The sequence below is a fragment of the Dama dama genome, chromosome 3, assembly GCF_033118175.1.
Source record: "Dama dama isolate Ldn47 chromosome 3, ASM3311817v1, whole genome shotgun sequence".
In the NCBI taxonomy this organism is placed as follows: domain Eukaryota; kingdom Metazoa; phylum Chordata; class Mammalia; order Artiodactyla; family Cervidae; genus Dama; species Dama dama.
In genome coordinates this window covers 44,322,291-44,336,809 of record NC_083683.1, presented here as the reverse complement: position 1 = coordinate 44,336,809, position 14,519 = coordinate 44,322,291, and the positions used below count along the sequence as shown (strand labels likewise).

The window sequence follows — 14,519 nt, the reverse complement described above, 5'->3', positions numbered from 1 at the left end:
CACTTCCAAGTGGATTTCCACATCTGTCTCTCTCTCCCACATTACCTTTCAGCTCCACCACCAGCCCCCCTTCACCCTGCACCCTCTGGTGTGCTGTCATGCCTAAACAGCGAGCAATTTCACCTTGGTGTCTTACTCATACTGCTTCCTCTGCCAGGGATAATTTCTGCCTCCCTCTGCCCCACATAGGCCTGACTATCCAAGGAACACCCTTAGATCTTTCAGGAGTCAACTGGAGCATGGTCTCTTTGTGATCTTTCCCATCTCCTTAACCCTGCAGAGCTGCATCATTCAAGCCCTCTGGAGTGCCCCTGCTGAACCTTCACGTGTGTGTGGTACAGCACATACAACATGTTGTGCCTTTTTCCTCATGCTCATCTTTATTGGACTGTAAATTCCATGAGGACAAGGACTATGACTTATCCATAAGTTAGGCCATATATACCATAGGTGCTCAATACGCACTTGCAGAATGGTTGAAGATGAGCTATTGCCTTCTTGGAATGAATGACCCTGCTGCTCACCAAGGCAAACTGTGCTGAATCCCCTAGGAGGTGGAGTGCCTTGGTGTGTCATGACCAAGTCAGCAGCCGTGACACTGGGTGGTGTAATCAGTAGAGCCTGGAGAGTAAGACTTTTTCCTAGAGAAGTAAATCCTGGGAGCTCTGGGGAATTCCATGACAAAGGGACAGAGCAAGGCAGATGAGTAGTTCATAGAATGTGATGTGGGTCCAGTCCTAGGATTCAGGAGGCTTACAGAAATGGACACTTTGCTGAGACCTTCAGGGATGGGAGCAGAGCCAAGCTGTGGGAGGGAGCACAGGGAGAGTTGGCGGTCTGTCTCTATACAGCTTGGGATGTAAAAGGGAAGGTATGTGCATCTTCCAGTAAAGTTTTGACTTGAGGAGATGCTGCAAACTCTCAGGAATAGGGTGTGAAGAATATAACTCACTGCTCCCCATCCCCATCAAGTCTAATTTCTCACCATCAGCTGGCTCTTGAAGACTAGTCCCTGGAAAAAGCACAAGATGCTGTGATGTTGAAGAGGCACAGGATCAGTAAGCTAGAGTTCAGCACTTAATTAGATGTGAGCTCAGGTAAGTGGCTTACCCTCCCTTGGTCTCAGTTGCTTCATTGGTAAATTGCACACACCCTGACATGCCTCAACCACTTCACAGGATTATAGTCAAGGTCAATTCACCATCATTACAATAGCTGTTCTTTTTATATCACTTCCTATGTGTCAGAGACTGTGCCAAGTGCTTACAGACGGTATCTTCATCCATCCTCACAATATCTCTATGAGGCAGAACTAATATCAGCTCCGTTTTACAGATGAGGGAATCAAGGTTTAGGAAGGTAAAATATCTTTCCCAAGTTAAATGCTCTCAAGTGAGCTGGCATTCGGTCTGTGGACCCAGTCTTATTATTCCCTGGGCTGTGCCTTCAGCTATGGACCATCCTTGTAAACCAGGGGTAAAGCAACCACAGGTCCCCTCTGGGACTCCTGGTCTTGCAGCCACAATATAGCACTTAGCAAGGTATAGGGGAGGACAGTTCCTCCCCGCTTGGCCTGGTGATGTGCTCCTGAGGGGGTCAGCTTTTCCTTCCCAACCACAAGGGTTGGTGAATGTCCTATGGTGTAGTGTGTCCCCATTTTTCATGTCTATTCAGAACCTGTGAATGTGATCTTATTTGAAAAATAGGAACTTACGCAGATGTAATCAAGTTACAATGATCTGAACTCATACTAGATTAACTGGTGTCTTTAAAAGAGAGAAATTTGGACACAGATGCAGACCCAAAGGGAAGACAGTCATGTGAAGATGGAAGCAGAGATTGAAGCTATGCTTCCCCAATCCAGGGAACACTAAGAATTCAGGGAACTTCCAGAAACCAGAGACAAGAAAGGACTTTTCTCTAGAGCCTTCAGAGAGAGGATAGGGTTCTGACACCTTGGTTTCAGACTTCTAGCTTCCAGTACTGAGAGAATAAATTTCTGTTCTTTAAGTCACTCAGTTCATGGTATAATACTCTGAGACAGTCCTAGAAACTAACCTTACACTATAGGGCTTCCCATGTAGCGCAGTGGTAAAGAATCCACCTGCCAATGCAGGAGATGCAGGTTCGATTCCTGGATTGGGAAGATCCTCTGCAGGAGGAAATGGAAAACTTCTCCAATATTCTTGCCTGGAAAATTCCATGAACAGAGGAGCCTGGTGGACTGCAGTCCATGGGGTTGCAAAGAGTCCCACATGACTGGGTGATGAGCACATGAGCACGCAATCTTACACTGTGCCCACCACAGCTGGGAATCCTAAAAGGCGGGTGGAACAGAGTTTGGGAGATCAGTTAGATAAAATATAGGGGAGGGGATGCCCATTTTGGGGGGTGAACACTTATAAGACTACATAGAGGCAGAGCACTATAAAAATAAGGTGTTTGATCATTCAGTTACTGACCAATGTGTAGACAGTGTCTCTATAAAACTTTGCATATGTGTGTTGTGTGTGAGCGGTGTCTGGGATATCTGCAGTCCAGTTTTTTCTTTACATTAGGAGGGGCATTCTTCAGGTTGGTAACAGCTTTGAAGGTGAGGATTCCATCTGAGGAGCTCCACCTTCCCACTCCCACCTTTGGTCATCCTCTCCACCTCTAAATCTCATTTGATGAGACTCTGCTTATGGGGGTTAAAAAGTCTGCCCAAGTTTTCATGCAAGTTAGTAAGAAAACGAGAATTCAGATCCAGAACTCTGGGTCCAAAACCCTGTCCTTGTCATGATTTCAAGCTCTTTTTCAAGATAAGAAAAGTGAATATTTTCAAAAAGATATGAGCGATTCAGTTTACTGTTTATAAGCATTTTCCCCTAAATTTGAAAGTAACAGTAGCTTATCTGCAAAATATTTAGAAAATACTGAAATGTTTAAAGAAAAAGTAAAAAAAAAAATTATTCCAGTGATAACTACAGATATTGACTAAGTTCCTATCAGTCTTTTTTCCTTGCAGTTATATAGTATCAACAAAATCAGAACAATACTATAAGTAGTTTTGTATTTTGCTTTCTCATTTAGCATTATCTCATGAATATCTCCTCATGTCATTATTTTTACAAACATAATTTTTAATTAGTAAATAATGTTTTATCGTATAGATGGGGCATAATTTATTTGTTTTCTAAAATACTATTTGTTTCCAGCTTTTACAGTGATAAACATGCAATAGTTAACATTTCTCACAAATACCTATCCTCATCTCTATTATTGCTTGAAGATAGGAGACTGGGGTATGAACATTTTAAGACATTTGATATATAATGCCAAATTGTTTACCAAAAGGTTTCTACCTACCAACAGCATGCGAGTGCTTCACGAAGCACCCTCACCAACACCGAGTACTGTCATGAAAAAGCCCTGTACATTCTAAGAAGGGGCATCCCATGATTCGATCACACAGGTGGCTGTGCGTTCTGCGCATCGCAGGGGGCGACTGGGGCTGGGAGACTAATTAGGAGATGGTTGCGACGATCCCAGTGGGACGTGATGGGCGCTTGAGGCTAAGCAGTAGGCACGAAGGAAAAGGGAACAAGCGCACGGGACTCGTAGAACGTTCCATGCGAGGGGTGGGGGCCGGTGCTGATAAGATCACGCCGCGCTGCGGGGGGTGCAGAACTGGGCGGAGGCCGCGTGTGGGGCTCGGCCTCTGCGCCGCGCTTGGCACCCACGGGTGAGGTTGGCCGAGGCGCGAACCCCTCCCACCCCTTTAACGGGGACACTCCCCTTTAAGGCGGGCGCCCGCGCGCACCCGGCCCCGCCCTTCGGGGGCGCGCGCGGCGGCCGCGGCGCCGGCTCCGCCGGGAGCGCACGTGCCGGCGCCGGGTGGAGGAGAGGGAGGCGGGAGCCGGGCCGCGGGAGGAGGGGAGGCGCCGGGGGCGCGCGCGCGCGCGCTGGGCGCTGCTGGGCTGCGGCGGCGGCGGCGGCGGCGGTTACTATGGCGGAGTCGGCCGGAGCCTCCTCCTTCTTCCCCCTTGTTGTCCTCCTGCTTGCCGGCAGCGGCGGGTCCGGGCCCCGGGGGATCCAGGGTGAGTCCCGGGGCGGGGACGGGGGCCGGGATGGAGCGGGCCGGGCGAGGGCGAGGCCTCGCGCCGCGGCTCCAGGCTACAGCGCGCCCCCTCCCCACGCGCACAATATGGCCGGGCGGGGGGCGCGGGGGAGTCGCGGTGACCCCCCACCCGGGTCGGCTTCCCCCGATCCCCGAGGCGCGGCCGCCCGGCCGGGACCGAGCTCACGCCGGGCCCCTGGGGACCCGAGCCCTTTCCCAGGAGGGACTGGATTCGGGGAGCTCTCGAGGGTCGCGCTCCCAGCACCCCTATGTTCCATAGAAGGGAGTGCAGGCTTCCTTCCCCGAGATTTGGAGATCCACGTTTCTGCCGCTCAGCATGTCCAGGGGCGGGGGTCCTCATTCCCTCCGTCCAGATGCTCCAGCGTGGGGGGGCGGGGGGGGCGCGCCTTTTCTCCCGCCAAGATTATGGGGCTTCGGCGATAGGGTCTTTGCCTCTCCGAGGTATCCTGACGTTGAGAGCCCTTGCGCACCATAGATAAAAGGGGAAGGGGGTCTTCAGCCTTTCCGTCAGCTCCCTCCTGCAGTTGGGGTGCTTCTTCCCCTCCCTCTCCTTCCTCCCTGTCGTTCTGGGAAAGCGAGTCACATTTCCCCCTCGGGCAGTCCCTTGAGTTCAGTGGGGCCAAACCCCCACCTCCAGTCCACATGCCCCGGGGAAGCTTGGTGGAGGAAATGGGACGAACAGGCCCCTATCTGGAGCTTGGCTTTAGAATCTCTCTAACCCTAGGAAACCTCGTTCCAGAACGGTTAATCTGCATCTAGGTGTATTTGCTTTCTCCCTCGCCACTCCCACCCCACCTCAGGGGGTCCATTCAGTTGGTCACTGTGGATGCCTTTCAGGTGACATCGTCGAACCTGCCCCCCACCCCCAAGATTAGGACCCCACCACCAGACCAGGTCCTGGCCCTTGGTCAGGATTTATTTACCTTCCCACACCAGCGCTCTTCCCAGCCCTTCCCCCTACCTCCTCCCCAACCCTTGCACACCCCTCACCTTCCAACTCCCACAGCCTTCTGCACCCTGGTAGCACCCCCATCCTTCTCACTATCGAAGTGGTACCTTTCTGTGGGACACTCAGTTGGGTGTCTCGTTTGTGAGGCTATACGGGCTTGAGGAAAGCAGATGAAACCCTAAAATATTTAAGGGAGTCGTCTCAACCCTGTGCTGGCATTAGGGTAGCAGATGAAGGTTATATTTGGCCTTTATATTGGAGTGATTATTGACCCACAGTTGGGTCCAGGAGAGACAGTCAGGACTGGGTTTGCTCCCCATGTACAAAGCCTGCTGCTCTGACTTCTCAGCAGCCCCTAACCTTCTAGCAGTGGGGGATCAAGTGTGTGTTCCGTGGCTCTCTTCTCTCCACCAAAAACATAATGGTTCTCAGGTGGGTTCAGGCTTCTTTCAGAAATGAGACGATCAGCCAAAGACTTGATCCCATTTTGGCATCTCACAAACAAGTTCATTCCCTCCAGCCTTGATGTTTGTTTCCAGTGGTGCAGCCTGTGTGGTGGGGTCTTTGTTCACTGGTTAATGCTTCTGCTAAGGCTGTCATGTGTGTTCCTGGATCTCGCTGCTCTGTGGCAGAGGTAACGCGCTGTGGGGTCGGATAGATGTGGTGAAGGTATGTGAACACAGCCTGACATTCGTGGTAAGTTAATGGTTTTCATGAATAATGTACGCTGGGCCTTATTTTTGGACCATGTTTTTGGAGTGTGTATCATGATGTTATTTCTCTAGTTGGGTAATAAATAAGGAGATTCAGCCGTCAGGTTTGTTATTTTACATGTGTATGAATAAATCTGTAAATTCCTTCCTTAGGAATTTTTATCCTGTTACTAATATATCTGAGGTTCTTAACAGCCATTTCCCTGTTGGTTTGGTGTAGTGTCTGGTGGGGTATTTCTTGTCATGAGCCTAGTTAAGAATGTTTAATTGATGATCCAACTGGTTCTGAACGGGGCAGGTTCATTTTTTGTAACCTTCCCGAAATGGATGTTTGTTGGGGTGAGGATGGGTGGGCATAGTAGGGAGTTGGTTTCTGTTTTTGGTTAATTGGAAATTAGGTTGTGTATCCAGCAAACATTCTCGAAGGCCTTCAAACTTGGCCAGACACTACAGTTTTTTCCGGGACACATCTCGTTGCCAATAGTGCATGCTACAGAGACCACTGTTGCAAAAGGCTTAGAGTGAAGCATCAGTTCTGGGAATATAGAGGCTGTGAGATAACAAGAAGTTGATTGCTGTCCTCCCCACACTTCCTCTGTTGTGCTCCCCTAGGTGGGCCGGGAGGAGCAGCAGGGCCAGCCAGGCAGCCCTGATGCCTGTGAAGACAGGATGTGAGGACAGCAAGGGATAGGTGTCTGTGTTAAATAGTGAACTAGTAGCGACTTAGTAAAAGGCCAGTGGTACAGAGCTATAAACTGCATCCGTTTAATAGGTGGACCAAATTCTAAGGCCTACCTTTGGCATTTTCACTTTAGTATTTAAAAATGTAAAGCTGAATTAGTAGCAGGAGAACATGACATTGATTTTCTTAAGACAAAAGCTACAAGGGAGACATTTGAGGTTCTGATGGGAATATTTTGAATTTCTGTGATTAAACCAAAAATTTAATCTCAGGCCAAGTCTTATACTTTTGTTGAGTGGACATGAATTTGAAATACTGCAGAAGTGAACTCTGGTAGAGAAAAAGAGAATCTCTGATTAGTTTTGTTAAGAGCTCCTGGAACAGATGTGATTAACACAATAAAATGGCTACTCTGGTTAAAGGTTAGAGCCAGGTGGGGGGAGGAGGCTGCTCTCCAGCCCCAGAACTTTGCTCCCTGACAGGTTGTCCTTGAGTCAGGCACTTCACCTTTCTGTGGCTGCCTCAGTTTTGCCTCCTTGAAGTAAAGAACTGGTCTGTGTCTTTCTTATTGGGACATTTGTGAGACTGACTTACTGACAGCCAGTTGGCTGGGTGGTATTTTTAGACACAGTTTCTGACTTCAGTGAACATGCAATGTTGGGTTACTTTTTATCTTATGGGGCAGAGAGTAACTCCTGGGATTGAGAGAAGCAACACATGTCACACTGTGGTTAATTTGTTCTCTGTTGCATTTTTGTGGACCCCTTTCAGATTTCCTCAAGTTAATTTCTGTCTCTTGACAAGCCCTCACATCCTAGACCTGGCAGCATACCTGTGCTAATCAAAGACAGTCTGGAGGGAGTGACCTGCTTTAGGCTTTATTGGTTTGGCAACGTTTTCATTCTTACGCAACTCTGGGTATGTTTATGGCACTATGTAAATGTTACATAAGAACATGGAGGCAGAGAGGTGGCCGGAATGGTGCCTGTGAACACAGGAAGGTTAGACTGAGTTCTTCATCCGCAAGGACCTTGGGAATCTGCAGTCAGTAAAAGAAGAAGCTGCACTTCGTTTTCCTCTAAAAACCTTTTTAGATGATTGTGTCTTTCAGGTGGACTGCTGTGTTATAAATAGGTTTATTCGCCACCGGTGAGCTAATTGTAACCTTGCTACCAAAATATGAATCAGGAGACAAGGAGACGATGGGGCGTGCTGCTTCTTCCAGCATGGCCTGTTGAAGCTGCTTGTTGCATTTTGGAACCGGAGTTGAATTGCGTTGCAGCCTCAGCCTCATAATAACTCAGGAGCACAGGGTGTTGAGGTGGAATGGAATTCTCAGTCTGCAGTGCTTGAGATCTTTATTTTTGAAGGTTAAATTAGAATCCTGAAGTGGCTCTTTTGTTTTAATTTTGAAATGCTTATTGTTTACGGTTCAATCTTTGCTCAGAGGCGCGGTGAACATTAATTCTGGAATCCCGCCTCTTTGTCTCGAGCCCTTGTGCTATTTGTCTGTTACAGCAGGAGTTGATGTCAGAGGGTCTTACCTCATTTTCCTCTCTGTGTTCATGAGAAGAAAATCCTCGAGTCCTCTTGCTCATCAGCCCCCTCTGATGCTGGAACTGCTGAGGGCCTCTGGAGCCCATCAGTTCCACCTGGCCTGGGATTGCCCAGACCTTTGAAAGGATCGGAGCCGGCAGTCCCCTGCAGGCTGTCACTCTGCAGGGGGCCTCATGGCCCAGTTGAGTCCCATGTCCCACCTCTTGGGTTTTGCTCTCCTCAGCTTCTCTCCCTCATACACGGTTCATACATGGTTCAACCTGCAGCTGGGCCTGGAGGCAGCATCTCTGGTCTCGCCTGTTCTCTGCCCTCCAGCTTCTCCGTTGCAGGTAAATACCATTCCTAGTGTAGCTTTCTTCTTCCTCTGTCGTTTTGGTCCTCCAGCCTCCCTGGCAGTCTTACCTGCTTGCAGGGCATCCCATACGGTGCCACCTTAGGCAGCTATGGTGTTCTTTTTGGTTTTTTCCCTCTCTCCATTTAGTCTGAAGCCTCATTTGTCTTGCTAAATATTTTGAATTTAACATAATGAAAGTAACTGCCTTTCCCTTTAAAGTATCAATCACCCTAATATTTACACAATTGCATATAGGAGGTTTCTTTATTCACTTGGTTGGGTGTGTGCCTGGAATGCTTCTTGGCACGAGGAGGCAACAGGGAACCAGAGGGACAAAAATCCCTAACTCCTCATGGAACTTAGGATCGCAGAGGCTCAGACTGAAAATAAATGAGTAAACACAGTTATCAGTCATGAGTGCTGTGAAGGAAATAAAACAGGATGGTGTGCTGGAGTGCGCTGGGGGCTGCCACGTCACAGCCCCGTCCACCTCATTGTTTCATCTGTAAAATGGGGCTAGCACAGTCAGGTGGCCTTATTTTCGGCAACTGTTGTGTGAAGCCCAGTTGAACACTGGATTAGCAAATACTGGACCGCTGCTCCTGCTGCTTGCAGTGCTTTCATCAGCTGATCAGTACATAACCTTAGGTTATTTGTGTTTTTGTTTAGAGACAAGTTATTTATTTATTTATTATTTTTTTTCTTTTGTGTGCCTGGTGACCCAATATCACAGCGGCCATCACCAGCTCCACCTGCCAGGCTGCAGTGAGTTGGGGGCAGCTGAGCTCAGATCGGAAGGCGGAGCAGAGGAGAGGGCCCTGGGGCAGAGGAAACCTTCTAAGTCAAGCCTCGGGGGTGCAGGGGCTGGCTGTTTGCAGAGAGCACAGGGCAGTCAGGAGGGGTGGATGTGGCTGGAAGTGGACAAAGAAAGAGGAGGCTGCAGATGAGGAAGGCCAGGCTAGCGAGGGGCAGTGAGGAGAGTTAAGAGGGGCTTCAGGGGTGAGAGAAGTGTAAGGAGAGCACATGGCCGAGAATGGTGACACCTGGAGGGCAGGCACATGGCCCAGAGACAAGTTATTTAATATATGTTGTTGATCCATTAAAGTTGAGCTCAGGGCCAGCAGCACTATAATGCCTGCCTGAATGAAGCTTGTTCAGCATATGTATTTTCTCTCTAAGGCATGTCACTGTCGTCTTGAACTTGGGGACACTAGACAGCGTTTCCTCACTACTCTTGGGGCTATTTTAAAGTGAAATCACCAGCATAAGCCACAAAAAGATAGAAAGCCCGGCACTGAACATACCATGAGAGGAACACATATTAACAGTGTGAGAGCTGAAGCAATCCAGAGCGTGCTCATTCAACCTCCGTGGGAACGTGTGTGCTGGGTGACTCAAATTTGTCACCCCTCTGCGCTCACCTGTGAGTGACCGTGAAAGCACTGAGAGTATTGATTTTGGGGTTACAGATAAATTTTAGTAAGTAGGCAGATTCACAAATACGAGTCCATGAATAATGAGAATTGACTGTATTTTGTTCAAGCAGTGCAATGATTGTGGCAAAGAGAAAATCATATCATATGGAATTCCCAGGACTCCTAAATGGTTTCACTGTACCAGTGTAATGTATACAGTGTTAAGTCCCGTTTCTAGCCTGTGAATAAACAGGTATATATGTACATATATTGAGAACTGCTGTGGTGATCTAAAGGTTCCTATAACACAGGCTTACTGAGCACCTACCATATACCAGGCACTGTTGTAGGTGCAGAGATACACCAGTAAACAAAAGGAGACGAAATGCTTACCTTCATGAAGCTCACCTTCTGGCAGGTGAAATAGATGATAAAGTACAAGGTGATTATGTCTACCACAGTCCTTCCCGCTGCTCCCTTCTCCCCGTGATTTCCAGCCTGAGGTGTGCACACACCTGTTCTCAGTTACTCAGACATGAACGAAGGTGGTACAGTTGACCCTTGAGCAACGCGGTTTGAACTGCATGGGTCCACTTATACATGGGTGTTTTGTTTTGTTTTGTTTTCAGTAAATACCAGAGTGCAGTAGTATGCAGTACGAGGTTGGCAGAATTCACAGATGGGGAACTGCAGATCTACTGGGGTGATTGTTAAGTTATCCATGGGTGTTTGACTCTGTAGCGGTCAGTGCCCCTAACCCCTGAGTTGTTCCAGGGTCAACTGTATTGTGAAGGGTTTAAATCAGTTGACCTTCAGATGGGCACGCTGTCATGGTGGACCTGACCTAATCAAGGTGGCCCTTTGAAAGCAGAGCATTTTCTCAGCTGATTGCAGAAGAGGAAGGCAGTGCTGCCCCAGCTGGCTTGGGAGAAAGTAAACATTCTAGTGTGAACTGCCCATGGGAGCCGCGTGACCAGGAACTGCAGGCCGACTTTAGGAGTTGAGTGGTCCCTGGCCATCAGCGAGCAGGGCAGTGGGGGGCCTTAGTCCTTCATCCACAGGGCATTGAAGTTTGCCAGCAATGAGTGAAATTGAAAGAGGTCCCAGCCCTAGATGAGAAAGCCCCAGCCAATATCAGTCATGCTATGCCTGGACTTCTGACCTACAGAAACTGAAATAGTAAATAGGTATTGTTTTTAAAAATGCATGTGGGGTGAGTCAGATGGTTATATGAGGAGAAGGAAAACAGGACTGAGGCATAAGCGCACTCCCCAAGATAGGCTTAAGGCTCCTTGAGACTGGGTCACCCTGCCATCTCATGGATGGACTTACATGTGAAAAGAAGTCCTGAGACCACATGTGACTTTCAGCTGCTGCCTGTTACCTTTTCCTAGACATTGTGAGGTTTGGAGGAGAGAGAAGATTGTGGATGCTTTAAATGATGTTGATGTGTTGAGGAATCTGTGACTTGAGGGGTTTTTATTTTTATAAAAAGTATTCTTTGTGTTGAGCACCCCTGGCCCCAGATCGTGATGTATTGTCTTGGTGTACATTTGTACATTACTTTCTACACTTGCAGTAGATAAATTCAATCAGTGTTCTTTCCTAACATCTCCCTAGTTGTTAGGGAGCACTCCTCAAGCTCAGTGTTGAGGGGGATACTGAGGAAAGAATCTGTCCTTGCCATTAGGAAGTTTGCGCACAGATTGACTTCTGCGTGTTAGAACAACCGTAAAACCACACAGAGCGCAGCCCCTTCTCATTCACTAGGATGACGGCAATAATACAGCCATCTGATTTCCTGAACGTGCACCATCTACTCAAGTGTTACACTGGGCATTTGGGCTGCATTCCTTACTCTGTACGGCCATTCTGTGAGCCACTCTCATCCCCATTTTACAGGTGAGAAAACTGGGGCATAGAGGTTAAGCAGTGGGCCTAAAGTCTGACTCCACAGGACATGCTTAAAATCCTGTGCTCTGCTATGTGCTGTGGTCACTGTTAAAGTAGCCTTCCAGCCAGTCCCTGCCTCCCCATCCTACGACTGGATTCAACTCTGGAAAGTGCACCTCCTCTGTCACTTTTATGTAGCCTCCAAGATGGACTGCAGACCCCTTCGCCGGCCATCACGATCCATGCAGTCTAGTCTGGTCTGGCTTATCGCCCTTATCTCTGGCTAGAACGCTGGCATTGTTGTCCTGTTGTCCATTTTCTTTGGACCTCACAAGCCTTGTGCTTTTCTTGGTCTTGGCCTTCTCAGCCAAATCCAACATCCTCCAAGTGTGGGACCTGCTTTGTCTTCCTACTGTCCCCCAGCCAGTAACTCCATCCTCTCTGCTTTTCTTGTTGGTCCATGTCAGCAACATAGAGGTTCACACTGGCTTAAAGTTTTCTGCTGCTCCCACTCTCCCACCCTCTACGCCCTGAAAGTTGATCCTAGGAACTGCCTTATATTTTCTTTATGTGTCTTTGTTCTATCACAGAGCTTTGTGTATTTTGGGTACTTAATAATTTAATTGAATTCATTTCTTTTCCATCCTCTCAGCAAAATCCTAGATAAATAATTCCAGTTCTGTCCTGCTGTAATTTCGTTATCTCCTGTATATATGGTTTTCATCCTGGTCACTCGAAAATGCCACAGACACTTGTGCGTTACTGGGAACGTCATAATCTGTACCTCACCTCTTTCATCTCTGTTGATTCCACTACCTGCCCATTTTATTTGAGATAAACTTGATCTCAACCTCATTAGTTGTTTTGGGGGATTTGGGGGGTTTTTTTTTTCAGCTGTGCCATGCACAGCACATGGGATTTTAGTTCCCTGACCAGGGATGAAACCCGTGCCCCCTGCAGTAGGGGCACTGGAAGCATGGCATCTTGACCACCAGGGAAGTCCTCAACCTCGTTAGTTTTATTCTCGATCCTTGCTGGTATTTTTTCTCCTTCATTGTCCTAGTTGTCTGAAACAACCATTCCTATCCCTCTTCTCAAAGCTGTGATGTACACTGTCACCTCTCCACACATCGTAGTGTGGTAAGTAGGTCAGGAAGCAAATACAAAACACCGCTGATAAATGCTCTCCCCTGCTCTAATGAGCCAGGAGCGTGTCTGTTTAAGTACAACAAAGAAAGAAAAGAGAAGGTTGTACATGTCAATATAAACTTGTGGGTAAAGGAGAAATACCAAGTGACGAGCAGACAGTCTGAATGTGACGCCTGAGTTTGTACGCTTAGGTCCCAGGAACACAGGGCATGCTCTGTCGTAGTGACACCACTCCTTCCAGCTTTACCTTGACATTCCCCTGGGCAGCAGGTGGGCCCTTGCTGGATGTTCAGGCATTTACAGCCAGCCATAAATTAAGTCGCAATGACAGGTCTCCTTAGCATAAACATCAAACGTCTCTTTTGAGTGAGAACAAAGCTTTCATTCTCTAGACCTGAGGCTTAAGGGTGAACTTGTTTAAACAGCTCTCTGGGGTTGGGTTTGTCTCCAAGTAGAATGTCAGAAAGGCAGTTTGTAGAATAGATATAGTGTGGAGCTGGCTTTTCAAACACCTTTCTCTTATGCAAACCCCACTCTGAGACCTTTTCCCAGATTGAAATTAAATACCAAGCTTATCAAATGTCTTATTGTTAAATCTGTGCTTTTTTTTTTCTCGAAATCATACAAATAGCTTCCTTTATTAAGTCAGCTAGAAGTGCTTTTTACCAGTACACTTTTTGGGTATCGCCAGCTACACATGTAAAATTGGATTTTATTATGGCTCTTTGGTACTTGAGAGTTTTTGTTTTATTTTAGTGTGTTTTTACAGTCTAATTTTGATGATTGTGAAAACTGAAAATGCAGCTCGAATCTTTGTTACCAATAGCACCTGATTACTTTATTTCTCTGCAGCAGGACTTTTCTGCCTGGTACTGTTGTTGGTTCTGGAAAAACAGACATTACCTTTATTTTGTGATAGTGTAGTACCAGACACCTCCATTTTTAAGCCCAATTCAACATTTTCATAAACATTTTGACAGTTGTCTAGATCAATAGTTACTAAACAACTTTTTCTTTTTTTCTTTCTGTCTTCTTAAAGCAGTAAAAACCTTTAAAAAATGAAAATGTGGAAACGCATATAAAACAGATAAAAGCATGTCCTCTCTGGCAGAGCCCCCTGCCCTCTCAGATTGCTGGGCTGAGAGCTGCTGAATGATTTATTAAGCACAGTGCTGTGTGTGGGCACTGTGCAGGATACCAGTGAGAAAATGAAGGCAAGAAGGACTCTGGTTCCCTCCTCTAGGAGTTCACGGGTTCCTGGGACCTATGAGAGCCAGGGACTTGGGAACGGCACAGAACAACATTGTACCTTCATTTTGGGGGGTGTGCATGTGTTGGGTTTCTGTTGGTTTTGTTCTGTAGTTGAGATTATATTATATATACTGCTTTTTAGAGATTTATGGTATTTTTTAAATTGTGGTGAAACACATATAACAATTTTTAAGCATTTTAAAGTGTAAAATTCAGTGAAGTACCTTCATGATGTTAGGCAAACCATCACCTCTAGTTCCGGAACTTTTTCTTTACCCCTGAAGGAAACCAACCTAGTAATCCCTAAAGCCAGCATTCCCCATCTTCTCCCCTATGCAGCCCCTAATAACCACTAATATGCTTTCTGGATATTTAATATAAATAGACTTATAATACGTGGCTTCTTTCAATTAACATAATGTTTTCAGAGTTCATCCACACTGTAGTAAATATCAG

The 14,519-nt window shown here is 47.2% G+C and overlaps 1 protein-coding gene across 2 annotated transcripts in view; it reads left to right on the top strand.

The window, feature by feature from the left end:
- The first annotated feature begins 3,951 nt into the window (after positions 1–3,951).
- Positions 3,952–14,519, top strand: part of ACVR1B (activin A receptor type 1B) — a 34,798-nt gene continuing 24,230 nt past the window's right edge. For both annotated transcript variants that reach the window (XM_061127487.1, XM_061127496.1), the window contains exon 1: positions 3,952–4,079. In XM_061127487.1, the coding sequence (XP_060983470.1) occupies positions 3,989–4,079 (91 nt within the window). In that variant the 5' untranslated portion in view covers positions 3,952–3,988. The remainder of the gene's footprint in view (positions 4,080–14,519) is intronic.